At 43.1% G+C, this 22,275-nt stretch overlaps 1 protein-coding gene and 1 long non-coding RNA gene across 2 annotated transcripts in view; both read left to right on the top strand.

The window, feature by feature from the left end:
- Positions 1-295: 295 nt before the first annotated feature.
- Positions 296-22,275, top strand: part of LOC148652182 (uncharacterized) — a 31,134-nt gene continuing 9,154 nt past the window's right edge. The window contains exons 1-3 of the mRNA XM_088597600.1: positions 296-1,758; positions 1,864-2,130; positions 15,228-16,436. Of these exons, the coding sequence (XP_088453726.1) occupies positions 324-1,758; positions 1,864-2,130; positions 15,228-16,436 (2,911 nt within the window). The 5' untranslated portion in view covers positions 296-323. The remainder of the gene's footprint in view (positions 1,759-1,863; positions 2,131-15,227; positions 16,437-22,275) is intronic.
- Positions 16,490-16,789, top strand: LOC148652183 (uncharacterized). Its single transcript, XR_015925249.1, has 2 exons — positions 16,490-16,586; positions 16,684-16,789. It is a non-coding gene; the product is annotated as an uncharacterized LOC148652183 (long non-coding RNA).

The following is a 22,275-nucleotide window of genomic DNA, read 5'->3' as shown; positions in this document are numbered from 1 at the left end:
CAAAACAAGTGAGTAAAACAAACAGTAAGAAGATATGACATATTAATAGCTTGACTACAAAGAGCTTCCCAATTCCGTCATCGAAATACTCGCCTTAATTACATTATCATCTGTTTTCCTTCGGGTTGGAGAAAAGACGACAAATCAGAAGCCCACTTTGTAATTTGCGATTACCTGAAATAAAGTGTCTTCAATTTGACTCCCTCTACTCGCGTGAGAATGTTTGTGAAAACACCGGGCTCTTCCACGTTTAATGCCGACAGCTTGGGTGTTCAATAAATACCGGAGGAGCGCTCTTACCTCCACGAGCTTTGTGGGACAAAATGATGTTACGGAAAAAAACGCGCTGGTTTCTGCTGCATGTGCTTCTGCTGGGACTGACGGCAGCAGTTCCATTAGTGGATCGCGGGCCGAGAATATCCCGTTGGAAAGAAATGCAGCTGAGTGATGGCAGCGATTACACGGCTGCATTGAAGAGCAACTTGTTTGTCAGTGACGCACAGCATGGGGAAAGGATAGACGAGGTAAAAGCTCAGGCCAGTTCAGCTGCATTTCCAGATAGTCTACACATCGATGTTCTTCACAAAGCAATGAGTGATGCAACACGGAAAGATGGCCCATCATCCGTTAAAGCGTACCCATATGCCCTAGAAAGTGCTCCTTCTCCTGATGAGGCTGTTGGTGACCTGGAGGGGGACCCCACAGCTATTGAATGGGACCCCACTGCACTGGAAGGCGATATTGGTGACGTGGAGGGTGACCCCACTGCTGCTGAAGGTGATGTGGAGGGGGACCCCACTGCACTAGAAGGGGATATTGGTGATGTGGAGGGTGACCCCACTGCTGTTGAAGGTGACCTGGAAGGAGACCCCTCTTCCCTGGAAGGGGATATAGGTGATGTGGAGGGTGACCCCACTGCTGCTGAAGGTGACCTGGAAGGAGACCCCTCTTCCCTGGAAGGGGATATTGGTGACGTGGAGGGTGACCCCACTGCACTGGAAGGAGATATTGGTGACGTGGAGGGTGACCCCACTGCTGCTGAAGGTGACGTGGAGGCAGACCCCTCTTCCCTGGAAGGGGATATTGGTGACGTGGAGGGTGACCCCACTGCACTGGAAGGGGATATTGGTGACGTGGAGGGGGACCCCACTGCTGCTGAAGGTGACCTGGAGGGAGACCCCTCTTCCCTGGAAGGGGATATAGGTGATGTGGAGGGTGACCCCACTGCTGCTGAAGGTGACCTGGAGGGTGACCCCACTGCACTGGAAAGGGATATTGGTGACGTGGAGGGTGACCCCACTGCACTAGAAGGGGATATTGGTGATGTGGAGGGTGACCCCACTGCTGCTGAAGGTGACCTGGAGGCAGACCCCTCTTCCCTGGAAGGGGATATTGGTGACGTGGAGGGTGACCCCACTGCTGCTGAAGGTGACCTGGAGGCAGACCCCTCTTCCCTGGAAGGGGATATTGGTGACGTGGAGGGTGACCCCACTGCTGCTGAAGGTGACGTGGAGGGAGACCCCTCTTCCCTGGAAGGGGATATTGGTGACGTGGAGGGGGACCCCACTGCACTGGAAGGGGATATTGGTGACGTGGAGGGAGACCCCACTGCTGCTGAAGGTGACCTGGAGGGAGACCCCTCTTCCCTGGAAGGGGATATTGGTGACGTGGAGGGTGACCCCACTGCTGCTGAAGGTGATCCTTCTGCCCTGGAAGGGGATGTTGGTGATGTGGAGGGGGACCCTACTGCTGCTGAAGGTGACCCTACTGCTGCTGAAGGTGACCTGGAGGGAGACCCCTCTTCCCTGGAAGGGGATATTGGTGATGTGGAGGGTGACCCCACTGCTGCTGAAGGTGATCCCTCTTCCCTGGAAGGGGATGTAGGTGACGTTGAGGGGGACCCCACTGCTGCAGAAGGTGACGTTGAGGGGGACCCCACTGCACTGGAAGGGGATGTTGGTGATGTGGAGGGGGACCCCACTGCTGCTGAAGGTGACCTGGAGGCAGACCCCTCTTCCCTGGAAGGGGATATTGGTGACGTGGAGGGTGACCCCACTGCTGCTGAAGGTGACCCCACTGCTGCTGAAGGTGACCTGGAGGGAGACCCCTCTTCCCTGGAAGGGGATATTGGTGACGTGGAGGGTGACCCCACTGCTGCTGAAGGGGACGTGGAGGGTGAGAATATTGTGAACTTCTCTACTTTTGTTCCGTTTTGTGTGGCACCGTTACTTGTTTTCTCTTGCCATGACCTAACATTTTTTTTTTCTTGCAGGGTTCTGGTGAGCTGTTACTGCTTTAGTGCTTGGAGTGACTGGAGGACTATGTGAATCCCTGGTCTTGGATTGCTTTGAGATGCCAATAAACCTGTATAATTCAGATGCCTGGGAATGTGTTCAGCTTTGTGTGCTCGCCTACCTCATGGTTGCCATTTAGAAATAGCTCTGTACTTGCTTGTGGACTCCCCCTTGCCACAGGCCCTACAATTCTTACCTTCCAGTGCTTTGATCTGCCAGGAGTGCGGCCATATTGGGCAGAGAGATTGAGCCACCATATGTGCCTCATAAAGCAGGAGCAGACACCAGGTTAATGGAAGCTTAGGACTGCTCCCTGCTTCATAGGTTCCCTGCTGGTACTATCATTACACAGGTCTGTGCTTGAGCCACAAACCAGGATTCCACCCAGTGACTGCTTTAGTTTCCAGTAACCATATCCCTGTCTCTAGAAAAACAGTGTGTAACTAAGGTATAGTGGATGTGAGAAAATGAACCCCTAGTTTCATTAGGTTAATTAAGCAAATAATGAAGTGGCTGACTAGCTGGTGGGGGCTGAGTTTGGAAGGACCTACTCTGTATGAAGAGCAGAAAAGAAATGAGATTAGTCTTGACTATCCTGTTGTGTGGAAACAACTCATGCCATGATTGAAGAACATGACTGAGGCCACCTGAAAGAGTTACTGCAGCTCCTTGCTCTGGAAAGGATTGCAAAATTATTGCTCTGGACTGGAGAATCTACATCTCTGTTATCAGTCTACAAATGGAGGAAGATCAAGATCATTGGCCCAACCTAGGAGGTCTTGTCCACAGCAGCATCTTGCAGGTCTCTCGGTGTGTTGGTGCAAGATGGCTGAGAGCAGACCGCTGCCTGTGCAGCAGCTGTGCCTTTAGGGGAAATGATGGGCGAATGATACTGAACAAGGAAGCCAGCAAGCAAAGCAGCCTGCCCTTCTCCCCTGGTAGGGCTCTGATTGAATAGCAGATGCCCCAGAAGGGAAAACTGTAGTGAGTGTGCTAGCACGTACTTGTGCTGGAGGCCTCTGAGCATTTCTGACTAGCTAGTACCCCTCATGGTCAGGACTTCCTTTCCACAGACGTTGGTCTCCAGAGAAGACTGCCTTCTCTGATCCATTCAGGAATCCGCAAGGAAGCCCAGCTGAATTAAATCTTAACTGTCTTTGACTGCTCCATCAGTCTCAAAAGTATGCTACCCAGTGAAAGCTCATAATGTAGAGGGAATTGTTTAATCATATATTATTACACTATTCTGCATGAGAGCAGCCTGTTTTGATTTTGACAGGGCAGCTCACGATGCCACTAATCACATTTGTCAAACATTTTGGACAAAATGGCTATTCCTAATAAATTAAAGCTAGATGTTTGCTTGCTTCATCACTCCTGGTGAAATGAATATGTATTGGTTCATCACAAAAACCTTGATTTTATTTTGTGTGTTGTGAGAGTGTGACTTGTCGCACATCAAATGTCCAAAGACATTTTAGTTAAAGCATGAGAAACTCTTCAAGGAAGAGGCAGACAAGACCGAGTCAATCAAATGGGCGACAGTGGTTTGTTTTTGGATGTTGAGTAACATGGAAATAAATTAATTACTGCGAAAATAATTTACTTTGTACTCTGTGCAGAGTGCCGTATACTCCTAGTTGCGGCACACACGATATATACAGTAAAAAGCCTCAGGCACTGTGTTAGATGTGTTTTCGACGTTATATATGCGTTTATTAATGTCGCCGATTTTACGGTTGCAATTCGACGTTGAGTATACGTCGCGGCGATGTGTATATATACGTATAGCCGTATTTTCGCCGTGAATATACGTATATTCGACGAATGAATGCCCACAGCTTGGCATTCAAGGGTTTTGCGGAGGGGAGCTTGCCACCTGCCTGAAAAAAACAGTAAAATGTTTGAGTGCCTATAGAGTTTCTATTTTTATTTTCTTGAGAAAAGTTGATACCATTTCCTGGACACCCCGTCCCCCAAAAAATCTGTAGGTGGGTGTCTGAAATTCTGAGGGGGGTGATATTTCGGTTGAAACAGAGCTGTACGGTGCAGCTACCCAAATGAAATCTCGCAGCTATGCCATTGATTAGTGCTTCATGATAGATAACGACTAGCAATCTGGTATTTGCGATGAAGTTCAGTTTCACATTTTTCGTCACTCTCGTGGTTTGTATTGCCTGGAGCGAAAAGTACCATAAGCGTTCATTTTTGCAGCTACATGGAGGTTCTGAATCGTTAAGAAAAAATTGTTGTAAAACCAACAGAAAGCACAGACTGCTATAACTAGTCCTAGTTATATAACGATTTTAAGTATAATGATAAAGGAATCTGTCCACCTGAGCAAACAGGATCGTAATGTTGACACTCAATAACGACACTGATATGTGCAGTTCCTGGATGGATAGCCCTCCTGCACATCAAACAGTCCGAATGACTGCTAGTGTCATTTAGTGTTGTCTGACCATTGACAAAGTACAACTATTTTTTTAGGGAGCAAATTAAGTTAGGTAAATCTTTTTGCCCAAAACTGAAGAGGCGACATTCCTCCCTCCCCCTGTGATGCCAGGCCTGTCCCCATCCTATTCCATAATGTCATTATATATAATACCATACAACAGTGACCGATCCTTACTAACTGCATGCGTTAAAATTGCACATCAGCACATAGCCGCGATGTATTATCAATGTTAAATTTCAACCATAATATCGACAACATTAATAAACGCATATGTTGAGAAAATATCTAACCCAGCATATTTTCCGGTTATATACTGTACCACAATGCATTGCTAGTATTCGTTGGTCACCATTTTGGACACGTTTTTCAAATGTAGAAGATTGAAGTATTTATCCGCAAATATCTCAGCAATCCTCTTTTGACGAGTAAGTATGAATAATAATAATACTATCTGAATACATACAGATCTTTCTTAATATTATTTTGATTAAAATAGTACGTGAATAAGCAAAAAATGGCACACGAAAATAGTGTGAATGGGGAAGATGACACAAAATCGTATTGCCGTTTCTCTAATTATTCTTATTCTATGTTGTACTTTCAAACTTTGGGTACTCTTTAATTAGGACAGACTTTATCGCTCAACTGCTATGATGCAAGCCAAATTTTTACATTTATTTCAGCTTTGAGCTTAGTAAACCGTTCATTTTTTAGATTATACTAAAGAAGACATTAATCATTATTTATTTGGGAAGTAATATTATATAATTTTCTCCTAGCTGCGGTGCTGAAGTCCCATCCTACATCAACAGAAAAAGAAATAAAGGAGCACGCAATGTGTTACTTGAAGAATGCATATGCAAGGCAGGGGGCCAGGAGATCTGGACACTGAAAATAATAGGTTTCTGGTTCTAACTGTTAGGACAATTAGACAGGGTTTGCAAATAGTGGACATAAATCGTCTTAACTTCCATTGTAATATTTTTTTTCTTGGAAATATAGAAGTTGTACATTTTAAAATGTATATTTGAATCAAAATGTGGTTTTGAGTTAGTGTGTTAATGTAATTAGTTTGTGTTTGTCATTACTATACTGTATATTGCCATGTTACCAGAATTTGTAGCTGAAGTTTAAGACTAGCTGTGTTTTTTATGATTATTGCCCATATGTTGATTGATTGTATACAATGTATAATTTGAAATACATATTTTTCAGGTGTGAATGTGTATTTTCAGAATAAATTTCTAAACCAAATCATTGGCTTGATTTACTAGTTTCTACACCTGTAAAACCTATCTTTGATGTATAATAGACCTTGTTGTGGGAAATCCTTCATCCAAGGAGCAGGACACAGTCTTTGTGGATTCAGTTGTTTTATTGAGCTCAATAATGACATCAACGCGCGTTGGGTCTGCCCCGCAGGACAGACGAAACTGCAAGGGTTTCCCAGCTCTTATATACAGTAAGATCTCAGGAAGATGTTTTGTTTCACTGCTTCATGTGTATTCGTCTTGCCCTTTGATATGTAGCATGAGTTGACCAGTTGGTCCTGTCTCAAGTCCTGTCCTTTGTTATGTAGCTGTCCTTTGATATGTGTAGATCTGCTAAGTCCTGTCTTTTGATGTGTAGCTGTCTTTGTTGGAGCTGCTTAAGATATGTTAAGGCAACCGATACATTACACAATGTTCTTGAATTAAATTGTTGTGTTGAATACAGATAAATTATATATATATATATTTTCCATCAATAATATATATATATAAGTATGTTTTATGTTCTACTTCAGTCCCTCCTGTTACCCACCTGGCGATAGCCCCGGTAGGTTACCTATTACCCTCCACGTACACATCAGCAGAGTCTGTCGACTCATTTGACCTGACGTTTTGGGTATTTGCACTCCTCTTACAGCCTTAGCCATTCCCTATTGGAAGGACCTGAGCTTGGGAGTTTTAGATTTGATTTCCTGAACTCTGTTGAAGAACTGGTGGTGTGGGTGAGGGGTCAGTGGTAAAACCCTAGTTCCTCGTATCTGACTAGAAGGCCAATTACTATCTCATGAATAGTGATAAATGATGCTAGTCACAGGAAATAGCACTGAGGCTCCTGATGTGGCAACTGCCCAATGTCTCACCAATTGTGTCAAGAGCTATATACACACCAATCATCACAGAGTCTGCCAACCTCATCACTATTCCGTGCTCCAGACTGACCTTTAATTTCCTCTTCTTTAATGATTGTCCTGCCTGTTAATTACTGGATACTGCAGGCTAAACCAACTCTCCTAGTTCTCCATCTTCAGTCAGCTCTGCACTCCACCAGGGTTTAAATGACAATAACGCTCTAGTGTGAAGGATTCTGATACTTGTGGGCAGAACGTGGATTCCAGTGGCACCAAGCAGCACAGGCTTTGCAGGCACACCATGCCTCGATACCATGAAAAACAGCACTGGGTTGGCGACCTCTGCACAGCCCTTAAAGAGGTAGTGATTGGCTCAGAAGAGGTTATATCAGAACTGGTATTATTTAACATATAAGCAGTGTCACAAGAGAATGTAATCTAATGGACTGACTCAGTGCATTACTTACTGAGTGGTCATCTGTGCTATTACACAGACTATATTTTATAACCTCTATGGTCCTTGTGATAAACTTTCCTAGATAAGCTTAATTACTAAAATATTACGCAGAGCTATCTGAGGAAGGGTATACCAGTAAAGGATTCATAATGGCTTCCACATTTCCACACCATTGCACAAATCACCACCAATTCACTACTAAATTAACTTCTTTAAATGATCATGTTTAACTTAGTCCAATTGGTTTCACACTCTCCAAAAGCTTGACTTGTCATTGCTCAAATGCAATGTAAATAATCCATTTACTTCGGAATTAATGTAAAACTCAATTTCAGACACTAGACTAGACTTCAACATATAACACTTTCCTTGGTATCTTATAACAAAGAATATCATCAGGCGCCTCTGCAATAACAGGATATTGCACAGGCCTCCGATGTGCACAAAATAAAATACAACACTTATACCTATATTTACGTTTACCATCTGTCAGGTTATTCCCCCCCTCATAGTTCAGTCCAGTTTCCCAGATAAATGGGGCATCTCTGTCCGTCCTGAAGATTGGGATCCACAGTTCAGAAAAGAACAATAAATCCTTTATGTTAACTTGAGGTCGTTGGGGTGATAACTTGGTGGTCCACTAGGTCTAAGTCCACCTCGGAACCCAAAAGGCCAGGTTATTTTGTCAATGCGGTCCCTCCTGTTGGGAGTTGAACACACCCAGGCCTCAAGCAGATTAATTAGCGTTGCGTTTTACGACTGATAAGGTAACTGAAGCAAGGCCTTCACTCTTCGAGCGCTCAGATATTATAACACCTGTAATGAGATTTTTTAGAAAGCAGCTACTGGCCCTCCTGCTGAAGAAATAGAATCTTAATAACAGTTTTTTTATCAATTTTCCTCACTACTTTCAACTTTTTTCTCACAAGATGTCCAACAAACACGGGTCGTTATTCATTAAGACTTCACGTTGATCTGGATAGAAATCCTTCCAAATGGACTAGACGCATGCTTTTCCCTTGTGTCCTATCTGAAGAAATTAGGATTGGTCGCCATTTACCTTTCAGCTCTGATCAGCCAGGGCCTACTGCTTTGTGCTCCTTCCGTGAGTCACAGGGCTCGTGGCATCAAATTCCATCACTTAACAGGCCTGATTTTTATGACTATGTCAACTCCTCAGAGTTCCTGCATCTTTCTGCTGAGAATCTCTCCAGATTCCCTTCTCTCCAGGTGTTACACCCTGCTGCTTCCATTCTGTTTCCTCTCTGAGTGAAGCTCTCTGTTGGATGTCTTGAATATTTAAATTTCCTATTTGGGAAGACCCTGTCACTTCAGATACCAAAGGGCCATTACCTTAGCTTATCCCTTCATGACCTTAATTATATAGACATTCGTCTGTTACTCCCAAACTTGTATATTCCAATAAGATTCAATACATACTATGGCTATTTCATCCAGAAGGAATCTATATGATGTCAAAAATTCCTTAATCTCATTCTTGTTACAAAGTGGTGCCTTTACCTACCTTTTTTTAATGATGACAAAGAGTGAGACCTAAAGGTGTTATATCAGAGCAGCTTTGTTCTCCCTCTGGATTGCCTTAGGGCTCTGTGTTGTCCCACACCCTATAAATTCTGCATTCAATCAACTGTAGAATCCCTTTTGAGAACACATTGTTAAATTTGCTGTGACTCTGTCATTGTCAGTCTTCTCCTAGACATAGACGACTACAGCTTTCAGACATCTAAGTCAAACATATAGTGAGGAAGACCACATAGTCATAACTGCCAAGACCATCCTTTACACAGTGCTGCAAACACCCTCACTCATGCCTCCATCACACCTCAACTAGATTACTGTCATAAGTTTACAGTGGGTCTCTCTATTCATCTTCTAAATAAACTATATGGTTAAAACTCCACTGTGTGACTCCTAACACATTTAAGGCACTGTGACCACATCGCCCCAACTGTGGCATCTCTGCACTGGCTCTCCATTATTCAGCACATTGACTTAAATTTTTTAACTTTTACCCTCGGCAGTCTTACATTCTGAACCCTGCAATGCTTTACATTTTAATTACTAACTGTGAAATAAGCAGGGCCTAACTCTCTGCTAAGGCGCATCTTTTAATAGTTTCTTTAGTCTTTTTTTTTTCAAGACGTGAATTTAACCACCTTGTTCCACCACTCTGAGGCTCACTCCCTGTCTATCTGAGAACTATAAACTCTTTTTGAGGTCTTACTTCTAAAGTGAAAACCAGGGGTCCTACTCTTATTTTCATCTGTTCCCCCTTTTTTTTTACTACCTGGAGTGCATCCCTGTCCAACACCCTGAATGAGACACCAGTCCATCCCAAGGCACACACAGATACGGGGCTCTGTACACACTCACACCTAGGTCAAACTTTTCCCTTTTTTTTTAGATACCATTTGACCCACCCACATGTCTTTGGACTGTGGGAGGAATCCAGAGCGTAGGAACAGAACCCACACAAATACGGGGAGAAGATATAGACTCAATGCACACAGCACCCCATTAATTGAACCCAAGGCTAAGCTGTATGAGGCACAAATGCTAATTATTGTGAGATTGTGCTCTCCTCATATATTTATGCTTTGTTTCAACTAAATTTGTATAGCTAATTTTTATACAAATACTTTCTGACTCATTTATATATCTGAGTCATTTAGGTCTACCTGTACTCTGTTGGTATTTGTATTTATACATTTTAGATGATCTTATATTTTTCTGTTCACCTGAGTTGCTTCTTGATTTATTTTAATCAAGTCTCTAATGTCTAGCCAGTCCGGCTGGCTTAACACATTCACATAGTCTTATTTGAAACACGCAGTCACACACTGAGCTTTTTCACCTACACACGCGCGCACACACACACATACACAGGCCGGCACACAAATTAATAAAAACAAACGTACACATCTATAGTGCTTTTGCATTAAATTTGGAAATTGTTGGATCATGTCGTATTTCACGAACATTTTAGTTACCATTTTTTTAATTATTGTTTTAGCGTAAAAGCGGTATACATTTTACTTTTATATGTATCTGTTTTAACAGCTGTGTAAGTTTTAAAACACAGCATCACGTATTCCATTTTCTTGTTTTTCAACAAGCAATGTTTGTTACTTCCAATCGGGTTGATCCATTTTTTATCGTACTTTTGAGCACACATAAGTATGTTTTATGTTCTACTTCAACCTCTAACCATATACGTATAATAGACCTCTAAAGTTATCCGTATAATAGACCTCTAACCGTATAAGTATAATAGTCCTCTAAAGTTATCCGGAACTCCAAACATATATGTATAATAGTCCTCTAAATTTATCCGTATAATAGAACTCCAACCATTTCCGTATAATGAACATCTAATCATAGACGTATAACTGACGTATAACAATAGACGTATATTAGAATTTCATTTTAGACGAATTGCGGACCACATTTAGACGTCTAAGGTATGCGTTTAATAGACGTATATTATACGTCTTTTGCCCACTGGGTGGTGTCGCCCCACAACTATCGTCTGGAGGGACTGCACCCCTCCTCCCTCCGAGCATGTCAATGACAAAGACCCAGGCATTCAAGGCATTCCAGACAGCGCCCCATCCATTCTAAGAGCTCTATTGTCATGACTTGGATATGAAGGCCATTGTACAGGAAAGCTCCCCTCAAAGAGCTCTAAGGAACAGAAGACTAGACAAGAGGCTGAAGGCAGGAACCAGAGACCATCATGCTTGAGCTACTGTATCTTCCAGTCAGAACTGTTAGTGGGGCCAGCAGGGGGTGCTCACCTGTGTGGGCCCTAATGCCCCAGTATAGGGACGGGGACACTATACCGTGCAAAGGCGGTGTCCTTCGGATGAGACGTAAAACAGAGGTTCTGACTCTCTTTGGTCATTCAAAATCCCGATGAGCGCACTGGCGCACTATGGCTGCCGTCACATCATCTGGGTGGAGCCACACATTGGTGGTGGGGGCCTGTAAAGAGAGGAAAACTGACCGTGGTGTCAGCAGGTACGTGTTTGTGTCTGTGTGTGCCCTGCGATGTCCCATCCAGGATGAATGCTGCCTTGTGCCCAATGCTTCCCAGGATAGGCTCTGAGGCACTGTAACCCTGAATTGGATAAAAGATTAATTAAAATGATGTAATGATTAATATTATGATAATTGGCTTTTCTAATTAGGGTGGGTATGATACAAAACTCAAACTAAAAATATAAATTTGAGTGGCACTACTAAGATTTTAGAAAGAGTCTAAAAGGGTTTTTCATCAGAGGGGAAGCCGGACAAGGCATGAAATCCAGTTCGCTTGTAAGGTGCATGGTCTCCTGAACCCAGAGGATCCAAATGAAAATCTAAAATAAAGTTGCAAGCTTGGCCAAGATCAGCAAGCATGTTGGCATGAAAAAAACTGAGGGTTAATATTGCAGAGAATGTGCCACAGAACTTTGGTTAAAAGATAATGAAGGGAGGTCCAAAAAGAAAAATTGGTGTCCTGTTAAACTGATATGGTTCGCCATTTCAGAAAAAGTCCCTGAACTGAGCCACTACTGATGACTGCATTCCTTCCTTTTAGAAGACCATAAACTTCATAAAAACCTTGATTTTTCCACAGTTTTTAGCGTCATCAGAGAGAGAACATAATTTTCACCGAATTCATTATACAGTATCATACAAAAGTATATTTGGGGCAGAGCGGTGGCTCTGTGGCATAGGATCTGCACCTGTGGCTGGAAGGTTGCTGGTTCAAATCCTGCAGCTAGCAGAGGAATCCTACTCTGTGGGGCTCCTGAGCAAGTCCCTTAACCCCAACTGCTCCAGGGGTGCTGTACAATGGCTGACCCTGTGCTCTGACCCCAAGATTCTCTCCCTGTCTGTGTGTCTCATGGAGAGCAAGCTGAGGTATGCAAAAAGATAATTCCTAATGCAAGAAATTGTAAAGGGTTAATAAAGTGATGTTATAATGTTGTTGTTGTTATTATTATTATTATTATATATTTCAACCAGAAACTTACATACTGTACCATATTGGTACAGGTTTCCAGACACAACTATAAACAGTGCATCTGTTAAGCCAAAGATCTGTTAATTTTATGAACTACCTGTAATAAGACCAGTAATTTGTATAGCAAATTGCAAAAGTAACTAATACAAAGAAACTTTAAATAACTTTGATATGGAGAACCTTATTAAGAATTACTGATTGAAAAAGGGTCCCCAAAAAAGGGGGCATAGAAAATGACAATCAGTTCTTTCCCAATTTTGGATCCCAAATTATATTTCACTTTGCTTGGATGGAAAACCACATGTTTCCTTCTTTCCTGCACTGTTCGAGAAAGACAGAAGTTCTTAGTGGGACCTCAGTTCACCAGAGGAAGACAGCTGAAGAATCTAATGATGCTATTTACTATGTTTCCATCTTTATTAATCCAGAATTTCATTTTACATGGAAACAAGAAACAAGATGTAAGTTGTAGAAAGAAAAGACATTCAAATTGATCTCCAGTAAATTGCTAATTGTGCACAATTGATAACAGAATTAGGAATTTACTGGAGATAGATCAATTTGGCGGCCTTTCTCTTATAAGGCTTCTGTGTATTGAGTTTTAATAAAATCATTTACGTTTATCTCCAAGGACTCACCTTATATTGTATGTTCGGGTTTCCATGAAATGAGAGCGAGGTCACAGACTGTGGAAACAGCAATGCAGCGTTCTCCAGCCTTTCCACTGTAAGGACTCAGTTCTTCTGTTGCTGCTTTATCAATCAATCAAAGTTTATTTATCAAATGCACAACAACACAGCGTGTAGCAGTAATTGATGGCAATGAAATGTCTTTTCTGTGAGCTCACCAGGGGGAATTAAAAATAAAAATCACAAAATTAAAAGTTACAGAACAAAGTTGCATACTAATAGTGCAATACAAAACGAATTTAAAAATAATATAAATAGAACTGCTACATATCCCAGGTGTATGCAATATATTATGTCCAAATAGTGCAATATACAGTGTGCAAAATACAATGGAAACTGTATATCCATGTAACCTAACTATTCACAAAGACCATTATGGTGGTTGCTGAAGGTGACTGCAGCTTGGCTGTTTAGCAGTCTTATTGCCTGGAGGTACTGTATAAACTGTTCCGTAATCTGTTGGTCTTTGACTGAATGCTTCTATACCGTTAAAAGGACGGTAGGAGAAAAAACAGTTTATCACTTGAATGACTGGGGTCCTTGACAACTGACGTGGCCTTCTAAAGACATTTACTGTAGCTTAGTGGATATCCTGGATGTTTGGTAGCTCACAGCCGGGAATGAGCTGCGCTGCCTTCACCAACCTTCTGCAGTGCTTTGCTACTGCAGCAACGTTTAACTACTGGAATGTGCTAGAGATACTGACGGAAGAGACAGGAGTGATTTACGTGTACTTATCTGTTGGTCTCCGATTCTAAAGGAGTGAGCTTAAAGTAATGGTAATGAAATTTAATAGACAGCCCGTCCTCATAGAGCTTCTGGATACAACGAACGTGTCTCACAGTGCTGCCTCTATCCGAAAAGAAATTTAACAAGAAAAACTTTGCCAGTCCGATTTAAAAATGGAGGTTGCAATTCAAAAACCTGTCAACCGATACTTTTCGTCTGTTTGTAGTTTAAAAAACGACGACTGAAGGGGAAAAAAAAACTTTTTTTTTGACTTCTGGAAAATATTACAATCCTTAATCGCGATAATCATTCAGAAAGCACTACAACAAGGTGGAAAATATGAGCCCACTACGTACATAAACTAGAACACTCGGTATTTATTAAGGAAACATTGTATGAAATAACGAAACGCAAGACACAAAAAACTACTAACATTAATAGTAACAATAAGAAATATGTATCAATTTCTCACATTCAATGGCGAAATACTTGATTACATATAGTAAAGTATTGTATTTAAAAAGAAACTCTGAGCTGTGTACAATTAGACAAACAACACGACTGAAAATGATGCAAGAACAATTAGACCTACAGCAAAACAAGTGAGTAAAACAAACAGTAAGAAGATATGACATATTAATAGCTTGACTACAAAGAGCTTCCCAATTCCGTCATCTAAATACTCGCCTTAATTACATTATCATCTGTTTTCCTTCGGGTTGGAGAAAAGACGACAAATCAGAAGCCCACTTTGTAATTTGCGATTACCTGAAATAAAGTGTCTTCAATTTGACTCCCTCTACTCGCGTGAGAATGTTTGTGAAAACACCGGGCTCTTCCACGTTTAATGCCGACAGCTTGGGTGTTCAATAAATACCGTAGGAGCGCACTTACCTCCACGAGCTTTGTGGGACAAAATGATGTTACGGAAAAAAACGCGCTGGTTTCTGCTGCATGTGCTTCTGCTGGGACTGACGGCAGCAGTTCCATTAGTGGATCGCGGGCCGAGAATATCCCGTTGGAAAGAAATGCAGCTGAGTGATGGCAGCGATTACACGGCTGCATTGAAGAGCAACTTGTTTGTCAGTGACGCACAGCATGGGGAAAGGATAGACGAGGTAAAAGCTCAGGCCAGTTCAGCTGCATTTCCAGATAGTCTACACATCGATGTTCTTCACAAAGCAATGAGTGATGCAACACGGAAAGATGGCCCATCATCCGTTAAAGCGTACCCATATGCCCTAGAAAGTGCTCCTTCTCCTGATGAGGCTGTTGGTGACCTGGAGGGGGACCCCACAGCTATTGAATGGGACCCCACTGCACTGGAAGGCGATATTGGTGACGTGGAGGGTGACCCCACTGCTGCTGAAGGTGATGTGGAGGGGGACCCCACTGCACTAGAAGGGGATATTGGTGATGTGGAGGGTGACCCCACTGCACTGGAAGGAGATATTGGTGACGTGGAGGGTGACCCCACTGCTGCTGAAGGTGACGTGGAGGCAGACCCCTCTTCCCTGGAAGGGGATATTGGTGACGTGGAGGGTGACCCCACTGCACTGGAAGGGGATATTGGTGACGTGGAGGGGGACCCCACTGCTGCTGAAGGTGACCTGGAGGGAGACCCCTCTTCCCTGGAAGGGGATATAGGTGATGTGGAGGGTGACCCCACTGCTGCTGAAGGTGACGTGGAGGCAGACCCCTCTTCCCTGGAAGGGGATATTGGTGACGTGGAGGGTGACCCCACTGCACTGGAAAGGGATATTGGTGACGTGGAGGGTGACCCCACTGCACTAGAAGGGGATATTGGTGATGTGGAGGGTGACCCCACTGCTGCTGAAGGTGATCCCTCTTCCCTGGAAGGGGATGTAGGTGACGTTGAGGGGGACCCCACTGCTGCAGAAGGTGACGTTGAGGGGGACCCCACTGCACTGGAAGGGGATATTGGTGATGTGGAGGGTGACCCCACTGCTGCTGAAGGTGACCTGGAGGCAGACCCCTCTTCCCTGGAAGGGGATATTGGTGACGTGGAGGGTGACCCCACTGCTGCTGAAGGTGACGTGGAGGGAGACCCCTCTTCCCTGGAAGGGGATATAGGTGACGTGGAGGGGGACCCCACTGCACTGGAAGGGGATATTGGTGACGTGGAGGGAGACCCCACTGCTGCTGAAGGTGACCTGGAGGGAGACCCCTCTTCCCTGGAAGGGGATATTGGTGACGTGGGGGGTGACCCCACTGCTGCTGAAGGTGATCCTTCTGCCCTGGAAGGGGATGTTGGTGATGTGGAGGGGGACCCCACTGCTGCTGAAGGTGACCTGGAGGGAGACCCCTCTTCCCTGGAAGGGGATATTGGTGATGTGGAGGGGGACCCCACTGCTGCAGAAGGTGACGTTGAGGGGGACCCCACTGCACTGGAAGGGGATATTGGTGACGTGGAGGGTGACCCCACTGCACTGGAAGGGGATATTGGTGACGTGGAGGGTGACCCCACTGCTGCTGAAGGTGACGTGGAGGGAGACCCCTCTTCCCTGGAAGGGGATATAGGTGACGTGGAGGGGGACCCCACTGCACTGGAAGGGGATATTGGTGACGTGGAGGGAGACCCCACTGCTGCTGAAGGTGACGTGGAGGGAGACCCCTCTTCCCTGGAAGGGGATATAGGTGACGTGGAGGGGGACCCCACTGCACTGGAAGGGGATATTGGTGACGTGGAGGGTGACCCCACTGCTGCTGAAGGTGATCCTTCTGCCCTGGAAGGGGATATTGGTGACGTGGAGGGTGACCCCACTGCTGCTGAAGGGGACGTGGAGGGTGAGAATATTGTGAACTTCTCTACTTTTGTTCCGTTTTGTGTGGCACCGTTACTTGTTTTCTCTTGCCATGACCTAACATTTTTTTTTTCTTGCAGGGTTCTGGTGAGCTGTTACTGCTTTAGTGCTTGGAGTGACTGGAGGACTATGTGAATCCCTGGTCTTGGATTGCTTTGAGATGCCAATAAACCTGTATAATTCAGATGCCTGGGAATGTGTTCAGCTTTGTGTGCTCGCCTACCTCATGGTTGCCATTTAGAAATAGCTCTGTACTTGCTTGTGGACTCCCCCTTGCCACAGGCCCTACAATTCTTACCTTCCAGTGCTTTGATCTGCCAGGAGTGCGGCCATATTGGGCAGAGAGATTGAGCCACCATATGTGCCTCATAAAGCAGGAGCAGACACCAGGTTAATGGAAGCTTAGGACTGCTCCCTGCTTCATAGGTTCCCTGCTGGTACGATCATTACACAGGTCTGTGCTTGAGCCACAAACCAGGATTCCACCCAGTGACTGCTTTAGTTTCCAGTAACCATATCCCTGTCTCTAGAAAAACAGTGTGTAACTAAGGTATAGTGGATGTGAGAAAATGAACCCCTAGTTTCATTAGGTTAATTAAGCAAATAATGAAGTGGCTGACTAGCTGGTGGGGGCTGAGTTTGGAAGGACCTACTCTGTATGAAGAGCAGAAAAGAAATGAGATTAGTCTTGACTATCCTGTTGTGTGGAAACAACTCATGCCATGATTGAAGAACATGACTGAGGCCACCTGAAAGAGTTACTGCAGCTCCTTGCTCTGGAAAGGATTGCAAAATTATTGCTCTGGACTGGAGAATCTACATCTCTGTTATCAGTCTACAAATGGAGGAAGATCAAGATCATTGGCCCAACCTAGGAGGTCTTGTCCACAGCAGCATCTTGCAGGTCTCTCGGTGTGTTGGTGCAAGATGGCTGAGAGCAGACCGCTGCCTGTGCAGCAGCTGTGCCTTTAGGGGAAATGATGGGCGAATGATACTGAACAAGGAAGCCAGCAAGCAAAGCAGCCTGCCCTTCTCCCCTGGTAGGGCTCTGATTGAATAGCAGATGCCCCAGAAGGGAAAACTGTAGTGAGTGTGCTAGCACGTACTTGTGCTGGAGGCCTCTGAGCATTTCTGACTAGCTAGTACCCCTCATGGTCAGGACTTCCTTTCCACAGACGTTGGTCTCCAGAGAAGACTGCCTTCTCTGATCCATTCAGGAATCCGCAAGGAAGCCCAGCTGAATTAAATCTTAACTGTCTTTGACTGCTCCATCAGTCTCAAAAGTATGCTACCCAGTGAAAGCTCATAATGTAGAGGGAATTGTTTAATCATATATTATTACACTATTCTGCATGAGAGCAGCCTGTTTTGATTTTGACAGGGCAGCTCACGATGCCACTAATCACATTTGTCAAACATTTTGGACAAAATGGCTATTCCTAATAAATTAAAGCTAGATGTTTGCTTGCTTCATCGCTCCTGGTGAAATGAATATGTATTGGTTCATCGCAAAAACCTTGATTTTATTTTGTGTGTTGTGAGAGTGTGACTTGTCGCACATCAAATGTCCAAAGACATTTTAGTTAAAGCATGAGAAACTCTTCAAGGAAGAGGCAGACAAGACCGAGTCAATCAAATGGGCGACAGTGGTTTGTTTTTGGATGTTGAGTAACATCCAGAATCAAATTGTACTCCAGGAGATGGACAGTGCCCACGAGAACATTGCACTTCACAGTGATGGTGATTGGCTCGGCAACCAAAGTCTTGAAACAGGCCGACGTCCACAACCAGGTAAGCAATCAAAGAAGGACGCCACGCACTGCCCAGTGGGCATTGATTCGTCGAACATGCCTATATTCACGGCGAAAATACGGCTATACGTAGGAGTATACGGCAGTAATTAATTAATTTATTATATTTATTACTATATTTATTATACACGTGGAAATAAATTAATTACTGCGAAAATAATTTACTTTGTACTCTGTGCAGAGTGCCGTATACTCCTAGTTGCGGCACACACGATATATACAGTAAAAAGCCTCAGGCACTGTGTTAGATGTGTTTTCGACGTTATATATGCGTTTATTAATGTCGCCGATTTTACGGTTGCAATTCGACGTTGAGTATACGTCGCGGCGATGTGTATATATACGTATAGCCGTATTTTTGCCGTGAATATACGTATATTCGACGAATGAATGCCCACAGCTTGGCATTCAAGGGTTTTGCGGAGGGGAGCTTGCCACCTGCCTGAAAAAAACAGTAAAATGTTTGAGTGCCTATAGAGTTTCTATTTTTATTTTCTTGAGAAAAGTTGATACCATTTCCTGGACACCCCGTCCCCCAAAAAATCTGTAGGTGGGTGTCTGAAATTCTGAGGGGGGTGATATTTCGGTTGAAACAGAGCTGTACGGTGCAGCTACCCAAATGAAATCTCGCAGCTATGCCATTGATTAGTGCTTCATGATAGATAACGACTAGCAATCTGGTATTTGCGATGAAGTTCAGTTTCACATTTTTCGTCACTCTCGTGGTTTGTATTGCCTGGAGCGAAAAGTACCATAAGCGTTCATTTTTGCAGCTACATGGAGGTTCTGAATCGTTAAGAAAAAATTGTTGTAAAACCAACAGAAAGCACAGACTGCTATAACTAGTCCTAGTTATATAACGATTTTAAGTATAATGATAAAGGAATCTGTCCACCTGAGCAAACAGGATCGTAATGTTGACACTCAATAACGACACTGATATGTGCAGTTCCTGGATGGATAGCCCTCCTGCACATCAAACAGTCCGAATGACTGCTAGTGTCATTTAGTGTTGTCTGACCATTGACAAAGTACAACTATTTTTTTAGGGAGCAAATTAAGTTAGGTAAATCTTTTTGCCCAAAACTGAAGAGGCGACATTCCTCCCTCCCCCTGTGATGCCAGGCCTGTCCCCATCCTATTCCATAATGTCATTATATATAATACCATACAACAGTGACCGATCCTTACTAACTGCATGCGTTAAAATTGCACATCAGCACATAGCCGCGATGTATTATCAATGTTAAATTTCAACCATAATATCGACAACATTAATAAACGCATATGTTGAGAAAATATCTAACCCAGCATATTTTCCGGTTATATACTGTACCACAATGCATTGCTAGTATTCGTTGGTCACCATTTTGGACACGTTTTTCAAATGTGGAAGATTGAAGTATTTATCCGCAAATATCTCAGCAATCCTCTTTTGACGAGTAAGTATGAATAATAATAATACTATCTGAATACATACAGATCTTTCTTAATATTATTTTGATTAAAATAGTACGTGAATAAGCAAAAAATGGCACACGAAAATAGTGTGAATGGGGAAGATGACACAAAATCGTATTGCCGTTTCTCTAATTATTCTTATTCTATGTTGTACTTTCAAACTTTGGGTACTCTTTAATTAGGACAGACTTTATCGCTCAACTGCTATGATGCAAGCCAAATTTTTACATTTATTTCAGCTTTGAGCTTAGTAAACCGTTCATTTTTTAGATTATACTAAAGAAGACATTAATCATTATTTATTTGGGAAGTAATATTATATAATTTTCTCCTAGCTGCGGTGCTGAAGTCCCATCCTACATCAACAGAAAAAGAAATAAAGGAGCACGCAATGTGTTACTTGAAGAATGCATATGCAAGGCAGGGGGCCAGGAGATCTGGACACTGAAAATAATAGGTTTCTGGTTCTAACTGTTAGGACAATTAGACAGGGTTTGCAAATAGTGGACATAAATCGTCTTAACTTCCATTGTAATATTTTTTTTCTTGGAAATATAGAAGTTGTACATTTTAAAATGTATATTTGAATCAAAATGTGGTTTTGAGTTAGTGTGTTAATGTAATTAGTTTGTGTTTGTCATTACTATACTGTATATTGCCATGTTACCAGAATTTGTAGCTGAAGTTTAAGACTAGCTGTGTTTTTTATGATTATTGCCCATATGTTGATTGATTGTATACAATGTATAATTTGAAATACATATTTTTCAGGTGTGAATGTGTATTTTCAGAATAAATTTCTAAACCAAATCATTGGCTTGATTTACTAGTTTCTACACCTGTAAAACCTATCTTTGATGTATAATAGACCTTGTTGTGGGAAATCCTTCATCCAAGGAGCAGGACACAGTCTTTGTGGATTCAGTTGTTTTATTGAGCTCAATAATGACATCAACGCGCGTTGGGTCTGCCCCGCAGGACAGACGAAACTGCAAGGGTTTCCCAGCTCTTATATACAGTAAGATCTCAGGAAGATGTTTTGTTTCACTGCTTCATGTGTATTCGTCTTGCCCTTTGATATGTAGCATGAGTTGACCAGTTGGTCCTGTCTCAAGTCCTGTCCTTTGTTATGTAGCTGTCCTTTGATATGTGTAGATCTGCTAAGTCCTGTCTTTTGATGTGTAGCTGTCTTTGTTGGAGCTGCTTAAGATATGTTAAGGCAACCGATACATTACACAATGTTCTTGAATTAAATTGTTGTGTTGAATACAGATAAATTATATATATATATATTTTCCATCAATAATATATATATATAAGTATGTTTTATGTTCTACTTCAGTCCCTCCTGTTACCCACCTGGCGATAGCCCCGGTAGGTTACCTATTACCCTCCACGTACACATCAGCAGAGTCTGTCGACTCATTTGACCTGACGTTTTGGGTATTTGCACTCCTCTTACAGCCTTAGCCATTCCCTATTGGAAGGACCTGAGCTTGGGAGTTTTAGATTTGATTTCCTGAACTCTGTTGAAGAACTGGTGGTGTGGGTGAGGGGTCAGTGGTAAAACCCTAGTTCCTCGTATCTGACTAGAAGGCCAATTACTATCTCATGAATAGTGATAAATGATGCTAGTCACAGGAAATAGCACTGAGGCTCCTGATGTGGCAACTGCCCAATGTCTCACCAATTGTGTCAAGAGCTATATACACACCAATCATCACAGAGTCTGCCAACCTCATCACTATTCCGTGCTCCAGACTGACCTTTAATTTCCTCTTCTTTAATGATTGTCCTGCCTGTTAATTACTGGATACTGCAGGCTAAACCAACTCTCCTAGTTCTCCATCTTCAGTCAGCTCTGCACTCCACCAGGGTTTAAATGACAATAACGCTCTAGTGTGAAGGATTCTGATACTTGTGGGCAGAACGTGGATTCCAGTGGCACCAAGCAGCACAGGCTTTGCAGGCACACCATGCCTCGATACCATGAAAAACAGCACTGGGTTGGCGACCTCTGCACAGCCCTTAAAGAGGTAGTGATTGGCTCAGAAGAGGTTATATCAGAACTGGTATTATTTAACATATAAGCAGTGTCACAAGAGAATGTAATCTAATGGACTGACTCAGTGCATTACTTACTGAGTGGTCATCTGTGCTATTACACAGACTATATTTTATAACCTCTATGGTCCTTGTGATAAACTTTCCTAGATAAGCTTAATTACTAAAATATTACGCAGAGCTATCTGAGGAAGGGTATACCAGTAAAGGATTCATAATGGCTTCCACATTTCCACACCATTGCACAAATCACCACCAATTCACTACTAAATTAACTTCTTTAAATGATCATGTTTAACTTAGTCCAATTGGTTTCACACTCTCCAAAAGCTTGAC

The sequence above is a fragment of the Lepisosteus platostomus genome, chromosome 11 (genome assembly GCF_059453375.1).
Source record: "Lepisosteus platostomus isolate fLepPlt1 chromosome 11, fLepPlt1.hap1, whole genome shotgun sequence".
NCBI lineage: Eukaryota > Metazoa > Chordata > Actinopteri > Semionotiformes > Lepisosteidae > Lepisosteus > Lepisosteus platostomus.
This window is presented reverse-complemented; position numbering and strand designations above follow the sequence as displayed.